The sequence below is a fragment of the Sinohyriopsis cumingii genome, chromosome 5 (assembly GCF_028554795.1).
Source record: "Sinohyriopsis cumingii isolate HCF-2022 chromosome 5, ASM2855479v2, whole genome shotgun sequence".
Classification (NCBI taxonomy): Eukaryota; Metazoa; Mollusca; class Bivalvia; order Unionida; family Unionidae; genus Sinohyriopsis; species Sinohyriopsis cumingii.
The window spans coordinates 93,132,027-93,155,129 of NC_142965.1; the positions used below are offsets into that span (position 1 = coordinate 93,132,027).

The 23,103-nt window shown below is 35.7% G+C and overlaps 1 protein-coding gene across 2 annotated transcripts in view; it reads right to left on the reverse strand.

The window, feature by feature from the left end:
- The window catches only part of LOC149799774 (uncharacterized), a 40,212-nt gene that overhangs the window by 1,942 nt on the left and 15,167 nt on the right, over nucleotides 1-23,103 (reverse strand). Inside the window, exons 2-4 of one of the 2 annotated variants that reach the window (XM_089959161.1) lie at nucleotides 13,489-13,566; nucleotides 11,768-12,189; nucleotides 5,579-5,683 (exon numbers count right to left, since the gene is read on the reverse strand). In XM_089959161.1, coding sequence (XP_089815287.1) covers nucleotides 5,579-5,683; nucleotides 11,768-12,189; nucleotides 13,489-13,566 — 605 coding nt within the window. The remainder of the gene's footprint in view (nucleotides 1-5,578; nucleotides 5,684-11,767; nucleotides 12,190-13,488; nucleotides 13,567-23,103) is intronic. The other variant, XM_089959162.1, reaches the window with a different exon arrangement.

The window sequence follows — 23,103 nt, forward strand, 5'->3', positions numbered from 1 at the left end:
CAGATGGTTATACAAAGCCTATGACGTCATAAACTGAAAAATGATGTCAAGTTCAAAATAGTGGCGTTCTCAGTTTTATATGGGAAATGTATATGATGTTGGGACGTTTGGTTGAGGAAATATTGGTTTTATCCAGACATTTTCTATAAACACGTTTGCATGTTTGCGTTTCTCAAGCCTAGTATTTAAAAGTACCGCATATATTTCATTGTGTGGTACAAAGAAACTGACACTCTGAAGAGCGGTAATGTAACGTGTCAAAGTATATAAAATATATTATACGTTGTATCATTATATAAAATATATCCCATATTTACGTCAGAAAAGAAATTTTTCTTTTATTATACAGCAGCGTTGCTTCTGAATTATAAAATAGTATATTAAAATCACTTTTATGTACATCACTTCCACCACTTCTTCGTAAATTCACCTCACCTTTATGGTCCGATCATATAAATAGCTGAGAATGGCAACAGAAGTATAATTCGGATGACCAAATTTCTTAGCAAATTAAATTCTTCATACTTGTACATTATTCCACAAAGAGCTGATATCTGGCACTGCGTAGGATAAACAATGATAAAAAAAATATCTTGAAAAATAAATAAAAATGTATGAAACCGTATCAAAATATTAACTAAAAACAAAATACTAACGAAATTCAATTTGAAAAGAATAATTTCGAGATCTATAAGAAAGTCATTACTACAGCCGAGGTGAAAATACAGATAATAGTTATGTACATCAAGAGAAAGGACACTGGACTGCAAAATATTCAGTAAAGAAAATCAGAAACTCATCCCAAGATCGGATAAATCAGGTCCTGAGACAAAGGCAAGGACATCATGCGCACAAAAGGAAATATTTCAGAAACAGAAGAAGCGCATTCTTCTGTAGAGGAATTCAAAGCAAGACACTAACGTGAACAAATCGATATTTTCAAATCATTAACGTATGTTGATACCTTAATCATGAGCGTATATTTAACGCAGGTGTAAACGGAAACAAATGATTTCCTTGTTTATTGTAGATTTTGTTGTTATTAGTAGAAGCAGTGGCAGAATTTGGACAGACAAAGACAATACAAAGTAATAAGAGACCTCAACATGCACAACGAAGCGAGATGAACGGTTGTTAATAATTTATTAGTTCAGTTTTGTTTTTCATACAATTATTAATTTTTCAACGTAATTGAATATCTTTGTTTGCAAATCGTTTGTTACAAAATTAATTTTCCAATTTGTCTTTTTTATTTCTTGAAATTATGTACATTGTTTCAAACGTTTTACAAGCTTTTGCATAATTGTATGACTCTTTTATTTTGTAACATATATAATTTAATCGACGTTTTATTCTTAAAGGTGAGGCAATTTCTTAGTTATTTTGCAAACTTCCAATTGTGCATTTAGTACTTTACAAATTCTTTTAATTTTGTTCACAATTTTTAAACGATCATTCTATAATTTCTTGTTTATAACTTAAAAATAGACTGTTTCAACAGCTGGATGTTCTGTTCTTCCACTTTAAAACCTTTCATTATTTCAGGTTTTCGTATTTTACCATTCATTCAAAATTCGCTTTTACAACTGTAGTAATTCTGTTGTAAATATTTCGGTTAATATTTTTTTTATTTGTATTAATTTAATTCTAATTTTCTTTTGTAAAACAACATTTTGAAATTTTGTATTTGGATCATTTAAAATTTCTTTTATCTAAACAATGTTCATGGACAATATCTTTATTTGCAACTTAGATTTCTTACAATCCATTCAAACTTTAATAAACAGTTTTAATATTTAACATTTTAAAGTCTTTTTCTTGTCTTCTTTGGATCTCTTCTAAACCTTTGTCAGTTCCAGATTTATATTATTACTTTTAATCTAAGCCGTATTTGTAACATAATTTCGGGGATTTTTTAGATGCCTCTCAGTTTCATAATTTTATTACCACTTTTAATGAAGGCTGTATTTTTAATATAATATACTGTATTTTAGTTTCCGCTACATTCCGTTTCATTTAATAATTTTAATAGGACTTATTTCGTAGCCGATATTTTTAATGTACTTTTCCAGTTTATGTTGTCCTCCGCTAAATACCGATTCTATTTTGCAACTTTAATTAGACTCTTAACCTCTGCCATTTGGATGCAATATATGGACGATAGTTGTTTATCATTCTTTAGTCTTCATTACATTTCATGTCAGTTTTTTCCTAATTTTTGTGCTACTTTTAGTCATTGGTTTTGTTTATTTTCAGCTAAATTCCTTCTCAGTTTTTGAATTTAAGTACAACTTATAGTCTAGGCAAATGTAGCTATCTTTAGTCAGCCAGGATATCCGCTGGTCAGCAAGGGTGTGTCTTGGTGAATACGACTAAGTGGTGGTTAGTAGGACTGTTGGCCAGTATGGTCAGGAGATGAGTTGGTGTTGGTGAACAGGTGTGGGTGTTGGTCGGTAAGACGGTGTGATGGTCGATATGCGTGGGTGATGGTCAGTATCGGTGTGTGATGGTTAGTATATGTGGTTGCTGGCCAGTAGGTGTGGGTGATGTTCAATAAGGATATATAGGTCAGCAAGTGTATGTGCTTAGATCCATAGCGACCCACAATAGTAAATTCCAATCGACCCCATACTGACCCATTCATAATGCTAAATTCCCCATTCCCACCACAGCGTCCTCCTTTCTTTATCCCACGGGTGTTTTATAATTTGATTATCTTCCCTCTTTGAAGTTCTCTTTTCGATACGTCTATCTTCCCCCAACAGAATGATCACACCATAGTGCTATCCATCACTGCTTATACAGACCAAGTCCAATTTGTTTTCAAAACAGCAGATGAAGGTAAGAAATACCACTCACCTAACTGTGAAAGGCAAATTACAGAGCAAATGCAAAGAATTAACCGCATGTATTACTTCTATGAATTAAGATTTTAATGTCATTTTCTGTACATACTTTTCTAACAGGATAACGTTCCCAAATGTTGTATCATGATCTATATAATGAAATAAAAGACATTGTTCCAATGAAAATACTTTCTGTAACAGGAAAATTATAACAGTTTTGACATGTGCTATGAAGTCAAAGGTTATGTCGTAAGTTTGGAGAAGTTCATTGCATAGGAACACGACAATATTTTCTACCAGACTTTCTCTTTACATCTGCTGAACATGCGTAAAAAGACACAATTGGGTGGTATATATTCTTAGCTTTGGCACTTCAGAAATGTTCTTATTTATTATCGATTACCGTATCACTGAATCACAATGAGACAAGTAAATCATATGATACAATTCTTTTATAGGATTTCTTTACACGGCTATGTCATAAGTCTGAATCAACTATGATAACTTAAAACTGTATTTTATTTCGAGCAGAATGGATTAACATGGTCGCTTAGTGTTTTGGCCACGACAACGTTTTCCTAAATTAGATGATAATAACTATTTTTTTACTATTATTTATTATTTACTTGCTATCATCATCATCATCATCATCATTGTTATTATTATTATTATTAATATTATTACTGAAGATATTAATGTTGGTGGTTTTGTTCTATTAAGTGCAGCTGATTTCGCGCTTAATATCTGCCTGCAAATCAGATTTCATTCAATAGTTGTATCTTCTATTTTCGAAACGAAACACAATAGAGCTCCAATTTAAGACACTAAAAACTATCAACAAAAATTGTTTCGCTAATACCTGAAGCCGAAAGATAAAAGTGTAAGGTAACTTATTCACCGCAACCACATAGCCGCCCGCATAAGTGAAAGGTAAATACGATGCTACTTCTTTGTTGATATGGCTAATACTGCCGATATCGTTGCTCCTGTAAATCATATTGCATTTACATTGCAAATATGTAAAATAAAGTCGTATGTTTTCCATTGTGTTCAGAATCGCCATGATGAAAATATAAATTGATTCATAGTTATAAACTTAAACATTCTGTTTGAGAAAAAGATAGCGAAATCGATCTTTGACGGACTTTCTGGACTAAAAATGGCAAGAATGTATTTGAAATTTAAGCTCTGTCATTCAGTACCTTACCTTGATGAACATGATTTAGTTGTTGTTGACTGTTTTGTTTCATTCAGTTTTGTTTTAGGTGGGGGGGGGGGTTGTTTTTTTTTTTTTGGGGGGGGGGGTTGTGTTGCTGTTGTTGTTGTGGGGTTTAACGCCATTTTTCAGCACACGATAGGCTATACATGGCGGCCAGTATTAATGATGGAGGAAGAACCTTGGAAAACCTCGGAAAGAACCACCGACCCACTAGAAGCTACTGGCAAGCTTTCTCACATACCCACATTGGCTGAATCAGAGACGAACCAGCGCAGACAGAGGTGCGATGGCAGTGATCCGTAACGGGGAGCGCTTTAGACCACTCGGCCACTCGGGGCCCTCGGTGCTGTTTTGAGAATAACATAAAAATTGTCGATATAACAAAGGTACTGAATCCTCGGAAACAATATAATATTAAGAAAACTTACAAAGAACACAAAGAAACCTTAGCACGTCTAAAAGCGAAGCACTATCCACGGATGCTTCTCGGAATTATGCTAAATATTATGCTGGCAATAGAAATAGAACGTGTGATGGTAGAGTGAGCGAAAATAAAACAACATGTACGCTTTTAATATGTAAACTTCAGTTGTATTGAATATAAACAATGATTACATGAAACTACTGATCCAACACATGTAAGTTCCACGACGACCAACCTACATTTGTTCCTTTCCTTTCGTTAGAGTTTCCTATACACCAACTGTGTCCATTTATTCCTAGATTAAAATACTGGTACCTTGTCTATGCATCATGCACTTAAGTGAAAACCTGCTGCCACTAAGATCAGTTACGTGGCGCATTTTCGTCATTGTGGCAAAGAGACATGGCGGAGATATTGACTCTTGGCTGCCATATATAAAACGATGTCGTTTAGCTATGAAGCAAAACATATATAATCACATCTTTCGTACACAACTGTTTCACATGCAAACTTTTTATACAGATTAATCGGTCCCAGTTCATTTCTACGTTAAATATTTCATATATAAAAACATGTAAAACTTTTTAGAGCGTATCTTGATCGTTCAATATCAGCCTCACGGTTTAGTATTTATATTATTTTACTGCTGATCTCATTCCAGATAACGTGCAATCAAAGTCTTTATTTATTCATCACTTAGTACTCATACATTTTTGAAACGTGCCTTCTGTTTGCCTGAGGAGAAATATATATAACAAAATGAGCATAAAGTTATTCCTGTTCTTCCATATTCTTTATAAATAGATGTTTCATGCGAAGATAAACCAAACCATGCGGAAAAATGTCCACGATCTCATTTTTACTTCACCGTACTATCTTGATGGGATTATTACCAGTTGCACATCACAGTGGGCGATAAAGAAATAAGTGATTGTGGAGAGGCAAACAACCTCGAAATATCAATAACTTTTAAAATTGTCAACAACAAAAGAATAGAGTAGATTAAAAGAAAGTCTCAGTTTTGAATGGGGATAAAATATGGTTCGTCATTGGTCATATAAGATTTATAACTTTAGTTAGGATAATTACCTGGATTATCAAAACCTTCCATGTGTAACCCTTCAAGTGGCGAACGTGAACAGGGTAATTGTCAAATGGAAAAATACGAACCTCACAGCGGCAGTAGCGTTTAACCTGGTGCAAAAAGATAAGTAAACTTAATGGTGGCTTTTACAATAACTATCACCATAATTATGCCCTATTTTGTCTTCTCATTTTGCTCCTATTATCATCATCATTAGCATTCCGACAGTGAAATTCGATTAGAAAAATAACATTTATTGATGGTCGTTTAGCTGCCTGATATTGAACACCTGGACCCATATGGTCAACAGTTGTGTTTTAGAAACTCGAGATCAAGCTAAAAATTAAAACGCTTTGACGTTTTGGAATATTAAGATTATAATGAATACAGGATGTAACAAACTTTTGCGTATGTGCAAGCATGCTGAATTTCAAATATATAGGCATACTACACGATTCACAGTTTATTTGGAGATTCTGAGCACGAGTTTGTCATCAAGACATATTTTCTCATGCGGTATCCAGTTTGTCATTGCAAATATGGCAGCAATGGATCATAAAAAACAACGAATTTACTCCATATCGATTATGCAATGGGATTTTTCTTTTATTATTTTACCCAGAATGAACTCTAACATCTTACAAAATATTGAAAGATGATTAAACTGCAGTCTGCAAATTAAGACCTGACCCCATATTCTCAAGATGGTTTAAAAATGAACCTCAAGACCAAGTTCAGATTGATAGACTGCATATGGTTTCTAATTGTAGTATTTTCGTAGCTTTACTAAACTCCGTGGCACATTTTTAACACGTTTTAAACGAATGTTATTTCCCCTTCAATAGTTTCTTGAGCACGATGTTTACATTTCAACATAGGATAAAACAGTTGTTGCTGCACGGAATACCTACTTTGAAAAGCGTACGTGAGATCTTAAAAGTTTGATCTCGATCAAAGACCTTTCTAATTATTAACAATTGTTTGCTTTGCAGATTTTATTTGGCCAGGTTAGAGAGTTTTTAGAAGTTTTTTTATTATCTAAATGTATTTATTTATATATATTCATTTATGACAGAACATAATCGGAACTAAGATCAAACTACAACGATTTGAAAATGCTTAAAATTAATCAAGAATATAGAATCAGAGAATCCAACTCTTATAATGGGTATGAATGAAATGAAGACCATATACTCCGCACGTTGAAATATTTCTCCCTTTCGGTAAAAGATCTACAATGTAAAAGTTCGGAAAGGTTAAACTTCTCACATTTAGAACTAAGATGCTTTAAGGAAAATCTCTACTTTATGTTGTAGCGTTTGAATTGTGACTAAAAGATATCTCAAACTGGAAAATTTAATCATTGCTGATTTTGACCATTTGAAAAGCATATCATATCATATCAAATTTGGATTTAACTTGATAGTGAACTTTTGTTCAAACATTCAGTGAATACGGTTCCCATGATACTATTTTTGAAATATAGCAAAATGTATCGCTACAAAACAGTGAATATACAATATACTGATTGCCAAATGCGTTTACAGCTTTAATATAAATAATTTTCTACCAACAAAATGCGGACATGATCGTTAAAAAGAGTAAAAGCATCACTCGCATGGAGCATTACTATTTGCAGTGGATACTTCATGAACAATACGAATTGAGTGACTATATCAATCGACCTACAAATAATAATAGAGAGATCTCAGCAAAGGAAATAAATTGTCACACTAGATACCTACAGTTTTCCAAAGGGTACTGAATTATTACACTTTTATATAATGCAGGTCTGTAAACTGTGTATGGAAAATATATTGGAAAGTTATAATTTTGTTCTTATTCTTTTTGCAAATAAATCTCGAGAAATAGCAATTATTGGCTTGGGCAAATTTTCTGGGTTAGCTTGCCTTGGTTTTGCTTGCTATAAATACTTTGTTTATACGCTTCACTATTGTGATATGCGCGTCACTGATATCTCTTTGATTTAGAGCTTGGCAATCTCAACAGCAAAGGAGTAAAATGTGAGTTGGTGAACTGACTAGATTACTTACGTATTTCAGATCGTCTGAAACGGCAACGGCCTTTTGCGGTTCATATCAGACAAAACCAAAGCCACACCTATTTGAAAATACAATGCTTTATCTTTCTGTATTCCCCTTGGAGTCATACATGTTCCCATACCTACATAATTTGGTCTCTAAAGAGGCTGCCTAGACTCAATGTGACGAAGGGGAAAGTCTCTGCAAAATATTCAGGAGCGACTCGGGCTGCGTAGTACTTCACAGGACGAACTTTATGGTAGCCTTTGATATCAAGCTATCCATGCATCATCCGATTCAGTACCAAAACAAAAGCAAACAAACAAACAAACAAAGTACGCAAAAGAATATGGCTGATGAGGTAAAAATGAACTGAAGCAGAATATTTACTTAGAGAAATGAAGTCTTACCAGCTGGACAGCAAGCTTTATGGTATCTTGCCTTTTGTTTTGCACAAGCTGAATGCTCTAAAGATTCCAGTCAAGCCAAAGACAACGACACAGCTTTTGTGGTACACAGAGGAGCCAAAAACGAGATATTTTAATTTAAGGCACATTTAGAAGATACGTAGTCGGAACTAAAAACCTCACAGTGTGTCTTGGTTGGGGGTAAACAGGGAGATTCAGAAGCCCACACAAACGTGAACTTATTTTGTATAGTTGTATTGAGACCTGCCAAGAGATTTGCGGCTATGAAACCTGTGCAAGAGTCCTGATGAAGACTTTGCCGGCATATAATAGAATATTTTGCCAGCAGAGAATAGGTTTTAAATGTTTTTTCTTAAATAATATTGTGACGGATAATACATCGAAAATTATGATGGTCTACAACAAGTGAAGACAAGGCCGTAGCAGACTTGTTCTTTGTCGCCGATTCGGGATAGTACCAATCACAAATCTGACTGTTTCGGTCTTGATGGTCTCATTAGGTGACACAAATATCGTTCCTACACAGTAAAACTTGCACAAATGATATATTGTGTCTACTTGCACGGGCTGTTATCATGTATTACTATTGTAGACGAGTCAGCTGTAGTCAGAGTGATGAAACGTACACAACAAGCGCTCGTATTGCGAGACGAGTTGGAAGCACGCAGGAATTCGATTCCCATATATCAGGCTCCTACAGCACTTCAGCAGTTCCTGGAGCGACTCAACCGTATACACGACAAACTATCGGCATCGTCGAGTCGAGCACGCAGAGCAGGCACTGCAGTCGGAAATCAGCCGCTTGGTCACTTTTGAAATCTAGAAGATCAAGATCTCTTTGATGACCACAAGGCAGCGTCGCAACATGCGTCTATTCTCGAAAACCGTACACTTTAATTACTATTGTGGTCTTCTTGACACCAAGAGAAGTTTGAAGTCTACTAAGCTGTGGACATCTGTAGAACCTTGGCATTGTGCCGGGTACCATCTTCGAAGGAATCGCTTAATCTCTTCTTGAATAGACAAATGGCCAACGCAGAAGCAGCCGATATTCTTGCGGTCTTCTAAAATTCGAAATGATTTTCATTTACATTAAGTTTTCTTACTACTATCGTTAGAACGAAGAGCTGAAAGTTGTAGACAAGCATGACTCAATGAAGGCAGAAATCCACTAGGGCAGAAAGTTAGCTGAGTACTACTAGGCTGTATATGTGACGTCATTGAAAAAGTAGCAGAAGGCAATCAAAGAGGAATTGTGTTCTTGGTGGAGAAGAAGAAGAAACACTCGACAAGCCTGTTAATCAGTTTGTGGAGACCAACGGTCTGTGCTTTAGAATTCAAGAAAGACACCTGAAGATTATTGCTGCCTGCTGAAAAGAACACAAACAGCTGTGGTGAGTTGACTAGGAAAGTCTTAAGTGAGTTCACTGAGGCTACTTTAGTTATCCGAAAACGGAACGGCTCGGAGTGAACCACGCAGCTATTTTGGAATATATCCCAAAGGTGGGAATCGAGATTGAAAGTGAGAGTTTTGACATGACCATCTGATACCCAAGCATATTCGTGCGAGTGGAATAGTGCGCCCATACCTTGAATAGTTTTGTCCCTGCTAAACTGGAATGACCCACATGTCTATTAACAGACTATTCACACAAGATTGCACGGGCTTTTAAAACTAGCACTTATGTGCCTTTCCTCTCGACTGTCAAATAGTTGTCCCTGCCTGGTATGCCTGTAAATTAAGCAAGCCTAAAGAAAATTAGGCTTCCTACAACGTTTGTGGCTGAGCTCCCATTGCGCTGTTTCTTTCAATTTTCAAGTCAAATCGGGTTTGTTCGCGCAATTTAAAGTGACCGTGCCATTATTTTCTACAGAACAAAGATGGAAGTTTAGCTTCAGGAGGATAGAGAAATTTGTCACATTGGCATTGGCAAACTTACAGCCGGTAGTGCATACGACTGCAAGCGCATGACGAGATATTTTGGTGATCTGGACTTAATCATGCGTACCTGGTGCGAAACCAACTCCTTTGCTGGTTATGATACGGCTTCTCTATGGAACGTCATTACAAACTACGTTGGCTCCCAGCCGCAGTACACGAGCCTGAGAATATCCACACTTGGCTACGTCGGCATTAACCTTATCATTATGCTGTAAATGTTTCAGTTTTTGGTCTGAGCGTCTACAACTGGCTTATATGTAAATAAATCCCTAGCATCTGACTCAACACAACGTTTCGCCAGTCCAGGCAAAAAATATACAATAAGGTACGAATGAGATTACATTACGTGCAAGAAAATAGGTCATGTTCCATCTGAGAGCAATGGTGCCCTCTTGTGGACAGTGGCGAGTTAAGTATGAAATGCTTCTGACTTTTAATGATAACGCAGCTTACATGCCTACGCTTGAATATTATATGTCGCTCCGGTGTTTTGCAGTGCCAGATTCAACGACTCCAGGGTTGGTGATGTGATGGCAGCACACCGCCTTTCTATCTCAAAATCAAAGGAAGCGCTAGCAAGACGACACGCGTAATCGTCCACTTAGTTCTTGCCCGATCCATCCACTCGCAAAAGCTCTTTTTACATGAGCATCTAAAAGGAAAGGAACGCTAGAATTTATGGGTCAGTTATAGATTCCGCATGTTTTTCTTTTGTATGAGGTTTGTATAATTCCCCCGCTACAAATCCGAAAATTTCAGTGGTTAGACCTGCAAGGCGTTCAAATTATATGCTAATGCGGCCAAGGCCAACAACGGCACATAGCCGAAGATTTGCCGAATGACTGTTAAGTGAACCTCTACGAATTGTTCGATGGAGACTGTCGTATCAGTAACAAGGCATTTCAAGCACTAAAAAGGAGGGTACGTCTCAAATTTGACAGTGTCCAGAGTCGGTAGAAGCGCATGATCGTACAGGACTGCTTTGTAAAACTAGTTTGGAGCCGAACTCACATGAGAATATTTCAAATAACCAATAGCCCTTCACCGTGCAAGGAGGGTGGGTCGGGTCTTTTGGCTCCAGAGGAGCTACTTACGAAACCCAAACCTAGATGCGTTCGAAATAGAAGCGTAATTTATTTCAAAACATACCTCGGTTTGGGTTTTCTACTGAGAGCCACGGTGAGCCATTTTAAAATAGAGACCAAATAGTGGTTGGTAGTTTGATGTGGTCTGAAAGTGCATTGGGAAGGAACTACAACGTCTTGCTTGGCAGCTTACTCCGCCGCAGTAATCTAGTCTCTTCACCACCGCCCACCCTTACCTCACCTATGTCAATTAGTGATATATTATGTCAATTATGTCAGTTATATGTAAACAATCAAACGTAGTACAGTAAATAAGTGTGTCGCTCAGACCAATAATTAATGTTTTCGTTGGCACTAAGGCAAGGAATGTCCTGTGAAGGGTTCACATGATATGCATTATGCTCGGCACCATCTCTCAGAACGTAAAATGTTTTAACCTGTTAATTTCTGTGCCACATTGTTAGTTACAACATATGTCCGAACAGCGCTCTATTGATTTTATCTTGTGACGAGGAAAACGTTTTCAACAAGCACTTTCGATGTACCCATAGTGTTCAGGAGAGTATTCTGTCCTGTAAATGACAAGAAGTTAAAATGAATAATGTTTTTCTTCGACTGAACAAATGTACTCATTTTTCCGAAAAAGAATTTTCACTAGCATGAAAATACAGTAGTGGCACGAAAATAACTAGTATACCTGGTCTCGTTGTTGATCAGTCAAACCAATGTCGTAGTATAAAAGTTTCGCATCATTATATTTTGCCAAGATGTTATTGTGAAAGTCACTCAACATTGCTTGAGATTCAAGATAATGGTTTGAAGATGCTCCAGTGACGAAAATTGGAAGTTTTGGTACTGCCATGGATTTGTATGGCTGCAAAAGCCCTAAGTCCGCCAAATATGGAACCGATGTTCCATTGGGATACTGTTGAACTATTTTCTTGTTTTCTTCAAACGTGGGTGCAAATTTACTTTCATCCCAACACGTCAGTTTGTTGGTTACGTTATAACTTTGGTACGTCCATGCTACGGGCAACTCAGCTATGGGCTTTATATCTTTTCTTTTAAAATGCCTCTGTAGTGATTCATCGAAGAGATTTATTTCTGCAGTTCTTACTTCTGAAATGTAAAACATCTCAAAATATTGATAAGAAATAAAAGTCACAAGGAAAACAAAGATGAAGATACAGGCTAAAGTTTGAAAACAAAATATAATATACTAATTTTCGAGCTGTTAGCAGATAAATCTCAGGGTATTAGCAGCTAAGTCATCAAACTTAGGAAATCGAATTAATGCATTGTAAGCCCAGAGCTATGACAATGCTGAATCTGATATGCGTATTCAACTAGGCTAGCTTATTGAGCTGCTACATGCTAATATGCATTGCTCATGATTAGTTGTAATTGTCAAATAATGACTTAAAATGTTGCTAATGTCTTATTATATTAGAAAATGTAGATTTTAAGCTCAGAGATTACTGTAGTGTGATTTTTCTGGAACTGATTGCCAATCTCATCTCCAGTAGTCTGCTGGACTTAATGTGATTTTAAAAATTGTTGTAACCTGCGGATATTTAACTATTACGTCATACAGTTTTGTTCAATATTAACTATGTTGAATAGATATCTTAATACTTAATTCGCGAACATGGTGACAAATCAAGTTTTTAACAAGAAACATTTCTGATGATGCATGTACGCTTGCTTGATGCTTCTGCTTTTGACGATTTTTGAAAATGGTGTCCAGTATGGATTAGAATGTATATACCACATATTGATACTTTCAAAAATGCCGTCTTTCTTGAAAATTACAAGTCGGACGATATAATTTCCTTATTCTGATTTCAAACTAACACATTTATAGGTAATGTTGTGCATACAAATAAATTTTACTAGTTAAAAAGCAATGTTTAAGTCTATATAAAAATAGGAAAATATATCGGACAAGTTGTTTTATAATTCCCTTCACAGGGGCTTCTAAAATCGTTTTTTAAGTGTTTGGATAATTTTTATTTAACAATGAGATACATATAATACCAAACGTTTTAACGATATTCCCAGACGGAAAGAATTACAGGTTTTCAAACATTCATTCAGGTAATTTCTATGTTTATCTACATTGGACCCTTTAAATGATCAAAAGCAATTAGCTGAAGTGGTATCCATCATAGGAGTGTTGTAATGTGACTTACAGATCAGTTTTGTCCCAGATACCATGCCGTACCAACATCCTATTAGGTATAAGTGGGTTGAGAATGAGGGATGTAGGGGTAGCAGTGGACCGTTCACATTTTGCTACCACATTATATATCCTCCAGTGCATTCAACTACTTGCTAATTACACTGTGAGTATATTCTGTTCACTGGTGGGTGTTGAATACGACTTAATAGAATAACCCAAATAGAGCATATACTCACCTTCTTCATGTGGAACTGGCTGCACTCTCTCCAGCGGTTCCGGTGGGTAAATCGTGACCGGCGTCCCCTTGAACGAGACTGAAATGTGGGAGGTAAAACATCAAGAACACAATGGCAATTGTTATGTCATCTGTGGCAAAATTAAACATACAAGGTTTCAAAATGGTTTAATACATGTTGTGTATAAGATAGATATTTAGAAGTTCTAAAAAAAGTTATTTAACTTGTATGTGTTTCTTTGAACCTAGCAATTAATTTAACCCCGGTCGATAGAAACAAAATCACGTTCTAGAAAATGATCTCCAGCTGTACCTACAACAAGCCAAACACATGTAGACATATGTATGAGACGTAATATCGCTAAATGACGGTGCCGTAAATGTCAGAGAAGTAAAACAATTATTCTACTGAGCAAAGACTATAATGTAAAGTCCAGAGCTCTTGGGGTACTCATTACTGATATTAAGGCTAATTAAGTATAAAGATGTAATAATCCATCATATCCTACAATATCCAGGTGGTTTGATCGTTTTAAGAGTTGCGAATCCATGGAAGATGACCATATTATGTAAAACTGTTGTTAACTACTGATGAGAAGGCAATTTTTGGTGTGATTCACACAATTGATGAAGATGAATGATACACAGTGGAATATATTTTCTGTTATCACGAGCAGTGGATCCTTATGCACGAAATGTTTTGATGATTCATTGGAAGCACAGAAAGGTTTTGTGCAAGATGTGGTCCTCGTTTATTGGCGGTTTAACAGTATCAGGTTGAAGCAGAGAAACGAATACTTGAAAAATAGGAAAAGAGTGACCATAAACATTTGAATGAGATTGTCACAGGTCATAAAATATGGATTTTAAAAACGACACCGGCTTTATCGGTATACTGCAGCTCAGAGGTGCATCAGTTCATCGTCTTGGCAGACTTCCTCAAGAAGTACAGCATTCAGGCTTGATCACATCTTCCATGTCACTCTGATTTATGGCCGTTATCAGATTCACCTTGTAGCCGGAGATTTGATAGCCGCCATGCTGTTGAAAACGCAGTTTCCAAGCGTATGAACAACGTACCGTACAGTAAATACTACAAAGCATTTAATAACTGGATGGTAAGACTAAGAAAGTGTATATAGGTGGATTGAATAATCTGAGGAGATAAATTGAAGTGCTGTTCAATGAATTATAACTTTGTACAGCGAAGCAATATACAGAGCTTTTAAAATGTTTCTCGCATTTAAGAGTCTGTTTTGAAATAAAATAATACAATGGTCTGCAAATTTATATAGAAACGAACAGAAGAGCGTCCCAAAGTGAAACAATATATGATATACAGTGACGTTGAGATTGGAGGAGTAAAATGATTATTATTATCAGGAATAAGCCTAAAACAATTATACAAATGTCAATACCCAGATTTTGGACACAGTTAAGTCTAATATACAATGTCGCATTACCCACAGCGTATAATGAAATAAAAAAGACAAATAATGAAATTGAAAAAACTAAACAACTTTACACATTAGATATACATAACACGTCCCCTAATAAGGAAAATGGTGAATTCTCACTGTGTGCGACGGGTACAACTAAACAGTTTGCATGATTAACCTGGCTATCTCCATCAACATATTTCTTTTAACATATTTTATGGGACTGTCTTTTGTGTTCGACTCCCAACAGTACTTATGATATAATTTCTTTCAAATTGTATAAGGACCATAGTATATAGCCTGAAGAGGATTTTTGGTACTTTCGTTTGCATTTTCATATCATACCTTAATTTCATTTTTGACTGCATAGGTTGCAGATTAGTTCATGCTACCTCACAAGCAGTTCATAACTTGCATTTAAAATTGGAAACATAATTGATAAGATTAATTTTTGTACACTCATTTGAAATACGTTTCTCTGTTAACAACTCAAATGGTCCACGGACAATGCATCCAGAATCTTGTTTAAAGGGAGACAATCCATGATTCTTGAACTGATTCCCAAACAGCAAACAACGGTAAATGCTCAAATTCGTCCCAATCTTTTCTAGTATTAAACAATATGACCAAATCATAGTTATCTACGTTTGATGAGCACTCTGTTTTTCTATAGAAAAATTACTTGAATAATTTGAAGAAATACATTCGATCCCATATGAACTTCTGAACACAACACAATTACAAATTGATTCTGCAAGATCATAGGGCACGAATAAATAATCTTCCAGTAACAAGATTGTATAGTCCTCTACCTGGCTTCAGATCACAATTAACACTTTCTAAAAACAAACCTATTACCTAACGGAAAATAACCTTCTAGAAACTTCGTAATGTTTGCAAAATAAAATGTTAGTTATATTTTGAAGGTCCGTTAATAAAATTATAATATATCAGGTACTCCAAGTAAATTGCAGTGGAATTCCATTACCCTAGACTCACACCCAAATAATCATATTTACTTCTATTAACAATGATCCTAATTTTTACACTATACAGAAAGAGAATATTGTATTTATGTATTAGTTGTTTACAGACTTAAAAAGAAATAATTTAGGTCAAGTACAAAGGAAACGTGATTTTGGACAAGGTTAAGTCCAGCATACAATGTTACATTACCCACAGCATATAAGGAAATAAATCAAAACATAGAATGAAATAAAGAAAACAAAGAATGCAGTAGCAATTGATCCATATTTTTTGTGTTATCATCCACACGAATAAAGGTGGTTATAATGAATAGATTCTTAATGGGTCTTTTGGACAGAATTCCAATTAGTCTGTCGTGGAGTGTTTTGTTTAATTCATTCTTTACTGAACGTAAACACATAAACGATAAATCCATAAATGATACTACTTGAAGTGAAAAATATACTTCCTTGTCTATTCTCTAAAGGCAGTGCTTTTCTACGTCCGATTATAACATCTTCAAACGAAATATTTGAATAATTTGATATTATATTTTTTGAAGTTTTCTTACTTATTTTGTTTAATTTTCATTCAGTGATAAAATATGGGATCTCAGCAATCCTGCAGTATAGATCGGTAATATAAGATGCATCCAGATTTAGGACATCTCTGAATTTTATTTTGCAGTCGAAACTCACCCATCTACGTCTTGACCATCGTAATCAATCATAATTATGAGTGTAATGAGGATTAAAATTGCCATAGAAACAGTTGTATAATAATATTGGATCTAGAGTTTATCTGAAATGGAAACGAAAAACAGAATTTGCTCGACTCAAGATGAGGACTATTTTGAAAAAATACAATACTGAAAACCCACTTGTGTTATTTTGGTTTTTGTTTAAAAGCATAGTATATGGTACCCCGTCATTACTTACAAAACGTACAATGTTGGCTTTTGTGAAGATCTGTTCATTTTGATGTCGTAGTGGATGTGAGAGGCAAAGATTAAAAAATTGAATTGGGACTAAGTATGTAAATATTCCACGAATAAGGTCCACAGGCAAATATAACATGAATAATGTCAGATATATTCCACAGACAGTAACATGAAGTAGTTCCAGGGGTGATACCATGACAGTGGCTAGAACACCTTCCTTAGCACCGTATGGCGAAATAAAGTTTTCTTACACATATAATTTGTTTCAGTATTTCATTTTGACATATATTATATGCAATTCTTTGTAATGAATATGGCGCACCTGATAATTTGGGTATTGACATTTGTTTTACTGTTTTAGACTTATTCCTGATAAAAATCATTTTACACCTCCAATCTCAACGTCACTGCGTATCATATATTGTTTCACTTTGGGACGCTCTTCTGTTCGTTTCTATATAAATTTGATCTAAATTATTGACTGTTTTAATTATGTAAGCAACTGATACATAAAAAATATATTCTATCTGTATTGATATATCTGAATTATTTTATACCATTTCAATAAAAGACGGTTAGTTCAACACCACGATGCAGGTCATCACTGGCACATCAACACTTTCAACGTTGGGTATAATTTGGATTTCTGCAACACTATATTCAGAACTTTTTTATTATGACAGTGACATTGACCATTCTGAAACAAGCACATTTGGAATTGATCATGTTATACTCTGTTGCTTATTTTTCAACCTGTAACAAACATGAATGGCGTTTCCTGTCTTATTTCAATACATGCAAGTAGTAATATATAAGATTTTCTAATCAGTCTTATCAGAGTTTGATTCCTAACATTGGGCTAAAGGAAGCCTTGTTGACAACAAAATAACTTTGTAAATCACTGAATAATCATCAGCTGTGCGAGCAGAAGTTTCTGAAATTTCAAGTTTTGCTCAGATAGATAGGTATTGACATCGCTATGGACAAAATTCTTGAACTCTTCAATTAATATCAGCTCTCTGATGTTATTGAAATATTGATCAAATTCTTGGCTGAGCACCACATATCAAATATTTCTTTATAATTTCAAATTCGGTATGGGTTTGTCAAGTTTTTATTTCTACAATTCCTAAAGCTTTGTCGATATGCCTCAGAAACCAACTCATAACTCTACAAGATGCATTCCGTAACCATATAATAATCAGCACTTGGTTATACCAAAAATGAAATGTAGACTTCACGAGCTTTACCAATAAGTACACTTTGCAATAACAATGTCCAATGCTATCTTGGCCATTTCTAACTGTCAGCCAGTTTCTTAAAGTGAGAAAAATATCTACTTCTTTTTCTTGACAAAGGGTTCTTAACCTAATATTTACGGTAATATCAAAACCTGAACTTATTTGTAAAGGGTATGAGTGTGCTCCACCTGCCAGTTCTTATTATTTCAATGTCAGTTGCGTTTCTCTTCTATATCTGTCTGTATATCTCTTTGTTTCTCTCTCTCTCTCTCTCTCTCTCTCTCTCTCTCTCTCTCTCTCAATCGATGCCTTTGTATTTGCCTCTTGATTTCATCTTTCTTCATTTTCAATTCCGTCATTTCTTTCTGAAGCTGAAGTTTTGATAATTCTAATTCAATCTGGGAGTTTCTTTTAACTTTAATCCCTTTAATTTCCTATAAATCCCAGAGACAAACTAACTACTCAAACCCAAAGTAATTTTACCAAAAGTTTCCTTTCCACAAAAAACTGGATCAAAACATTTCATTGCTTTAAGATGATTTTACGTCCGAAATATGTAATGGTCTGGCAAGCTCAAGTAAATTATATTTTACCATAGACTCGAACACATCCAGAGTAGAAATTGAAACGAAGTTCGCTATCTTAGGTCTCATTTTGAATGCTTGTTGGTTTCAGACTCCAGACGAGCCCCAAGTTTCTGTTATAAGCCTATGGTCTTGAATGAACTAACAGAAAATAGCGAAATCCAGATAGAAATAAATACGTTTTGCTGACTTCATCCTTATATTAAAACTCAAGGCACAATAAAATGACCAGGATGTTGTCAAAGATTCATTTTCAGAATATTTTAATTTGTATACAATGTCAGGTCCTTTACTTAAATTTAGCTAACCAGTTAGGTGGACAATGTTTTATACAATGGAAAAACCAAGTCCTGAACTGAACTCCACATATTTAAAAATAAATGACATTAGTCAGGTAGGCCCAAACCCCTAACCTCAATTACGGACAATATATATAACAATGGTCAAGAAGATTAAACTCGAATCCACTTTTAAAAGAAGTGTCTTGATAATTTCAATGGTTCAAATTCAGTATGTCCCCACTTCAAAAGGACTAAAACCCAGTGATTCTGGAAATGATTCCCTAACAACAAACAGCAGTAAATCAACACCCTCATCCCAATCCTTTCCTGTATCGAACCAAAATAATCAAATCATATTCTTCTATGAAAACTTTCCTAACTCCCTTTACTTTCGGGATGATAAGCACACAAAAAATTAAATTGATGGATGCCTCATTCATACATAACTTGTAATATTCCAGACAAAAACTTTGAACCTTTATCATGCTTTATATATTTGGAAAGGCCAACAGATGTACAAATGGTACATTATCTTTAACCATGAAATTAATATTTTTAAAGAAATTGCCTCTGGCAATCTTGTCCACGCACACGTTATGGTGATCGGTTATTGTGGTCTTAAGTAAGGGACCGACAAAGTCTACCATTATCCTGCAGAATGATTCTTCAAATGCAGTAATATGTTGCAGATGAGCCTTCTGTACCTTCCGTTTAGCTTTTCGTGCCATTTGACAAGTGTAACAAGATGTACAATATTTAAAAACATCAACGTTAACTTTCGGCCAACAAAAATCATTCAAGGTATTGTGATAAGTCTAACTGACTTCAAAAGGTATGGAAGATACATCATTTGTACAAATCATACCCCATGATGGAGGTATCGACTCACATAAAAATGAATGTTAATAATTTCAAATAATTTAATTGAAAAGTAAGAATTGTAAAGTGTAGGAGAGTAAACTTACACGGACACGTTTATATTAATAAGTGGACAACGCAAAAACGTTGTGCTGTGAATTTTAGTTCCACGTTGTCCTGGCGCTACCATGTAATAAAGAATTGAAATATGCTGCTGAAGTACAGCTGTTAATCATTTAACGAGATATCAGGATCATCTCTCTCTCTCTCTCTCTCTCTCTCTCTCTCCAGTAGTCCATCCTTCTGATCTTTCATTAAAAATGCGTCATCTTTTCTTTCAGAAATAATGTCCATAATGTGACTAATATGTTGCCTTCACTACTGTATTTTGTTTCAAATGTCATTTGGATAAATAGATTAAACAGTATTTAAGTACAACCGCATTGTACTCTGTCCACTGCAACGACAACTTTACAACAAGCGTCACGGTTGACAAACAGACCTTTCAATGAAATTCGCAAGTACTGTTTTTCTACATAGAGATCTTTTTTCCGAGTCAAATAGTTAGTTCCTTACTATTATGTAAATGTTACTAGCATAGTTGAATACACGGCACAGATATTTAACTTTCTAAAGTTCAAAACATGCGCTAAAAGCGGACTTTCTTTCCAGTGACACAATTGATATATTGCATGCATTTTGAGACTGTATCATTAATGTTGTAAGAAGCATGTAACCAGCACTGAAAAAAATATCAACCATCACATTTTCATCTCTCTTATTATTGAGAGTACTCACTTGGTCCATGTGTGTTTGTGGGATTAATTAATTCCTGAAATTAATGCTACTTATTCTGATAAATATTTTGACTGAAACGCCCATGCAATGTATGACAATGAAGCTTACTTTGTCCGTATCATCTGTTATAAGGGTGAATTTACACGGGACACGGGACTTACGTTATGTAATCCTTATCTCTCATTTCCACCCCTCCAACGGCAAAAATAAATACCTAGCCGTCATTCGTGTAAATTGTTCCACTTGGGTAAAAGTTTCATTGATGTTTTTGTTGTGAAGCATCTAGTTATTTCATACATGCCTGTTACTATTGATTGAGCCAGCAGAAGAAAGTTTTGTTATACCTTTTTGCACCTTCGAGTGAACATTACAGCCTAACATGTGCAACTGGTATGCAAAGAAAATCTGCGTTGAATCCCAAAGTATGCTCGTAGAGAACAAGACAAATTTTATATAAGGTAATACAAACCTTAATACAAACCTTTTTCATAAAGGTGAAAATCGGCAGCCCAAATTATTTCCGCGTCTCTGAAATATAACTCAATTTTTCTGTCGGCATACCTATATAAGATATGTTGTCTAGTCTCAGTTTTCCTGTCGGCATACCTATATAAGATAGGTTGTCTAGTAAATTCTCAAATCGTGTAAGGTTTTCAAAATGAAATTTAATATATTCAGGTAGATAGCAGCAGGGAGGGCGAATCGGACATTTTGTCCAAACGTCATTTGGTTTAATTAATACCTTCTGCACTCAGCGGATCCAGCATCGTCAGCGCCCGGTAAAAAAAAAACGACGTCGTCGTCGGGGGGATCGTCCAATCGTCATTTGGTTTAATTAATACTTTCTGCGCGCCGATCCCAGCGTTGTCAGCGTCCGGTAAAAAAGCGCGACGACCGCGTCGATGTCATCGCCCTCCCTGCTGCTAAGTGGCTATTTACAATGATCTTACAAACAGAGTGATCACTAACTCCTCCTCTTGTAGATCAATTAGGTTATTTGACTGATCGGTAAGTTTAAAATTAATTCTTGTTAAAAACCGATTATGGCATCGCATATAGACCGGATTAATCGGACTCTCAACGATTAAAAATCCCGGAGGGGCTGTTGGTGAAAATGAATAAAGGATATACCCCTGTTGAGCCTGATTTGATTGCTTGGTATCCACCTGGTAACTCCCTTCGACAACATCACACACTAGATTGATTGCTATCACAGACGTAATATTTACGTTGTATGGAGCAATATGCCTACCATCCTCTCCGTTATCGTGTCTGAGGATAGTTGATGGGGCGAGAAAATCATTAAGAGATTTTCTTAGTTCTGGTGCGTTGTATCCTGGAAACTTGAAATCGGGTAAATCGGCTTCTGTGATATTATACTCGGTTAGAAATTTTTGTTTATTATCATCGCTGTTAGCAGATGTTGTCTTAACGATTCGTTCATTAATATATTCCATGTCTGATATAAGTTGATTTAACACCTCAACGTGTTTTCGTGCCTTTGTTTTCCGTAGCTGTTCTAGTTGTGATCGGTAATTACGATTAATCTCGGCAAACGCACCAGTGATATCATTGAAACTAACTGTGACCACGGCGGACGATTCAGGAGTTTCCTTATACGGAAAATACCATTGCATGGTATTCCTGTCTTGAAAAATAAACCTGCTGGGTAATAACGTGTTTTTTATAATAGACAAATCATCTCGATAACTGGGATTAATTTCATGATACGATTGCGCATTCGTGTGCAAGTCCGCGGGGATTTGATGAGGTGGATTCTTAGGCCATCCCAGTATGGTTCTTATTGAACTACCATAAATATCAACCATATACCCCGGTGTGCTTATTTCAATCGTCGACGATAACGTCGGTTCATGAACCGTAATAGCGATTTTTGATTCTTTTCCTGTGATCGATTTTATCCTGCGTTGAAATTCTTTATTGATTTGTTCTATTTGGTATGACCCAGTTGGTATTGTAACCTCCTTCCAGTCTGGGGTTCCATCGGGTTTATTTGTCCATGCAAAAACCAGCGAGTTATTAGGTTGTTGTCCGTTAAATGCGTCCGCTCGGATATTAGGCCAACTGTGATATACTCGCAATTTTGCCAGCGCTATTTCCTTCACTGGAACCGATGATGGGAAGTTCACACTGAATTCGGGTTTCGTTGACGTTATCGATATCATACTTGTTTGTACCGGAGTGGTGTTTTCCGCGATCCGTTGAAGTAATTGAAACCCTTCGGGGTTCAGCGACATTATTATTATTCGCTGTTTTTAGTGTTTAATTTCAACACCGAATATCAACAACCTGCTTGTTTTCAGAAGAATGTTTTAAGCCCATTGAAGTGGTTTCAGCGACGTGGTTTCCGGCTTCCAGTTGAAAATTTTCGATTTTTGACATCGCGGAGCCATACAACTGGACCATCGTGGAGAATTCAACATCGGATATGAACGAATTATCGATCGACAACGAGATCAACCCGGATAATTTCGAGTACGCGTCGGAT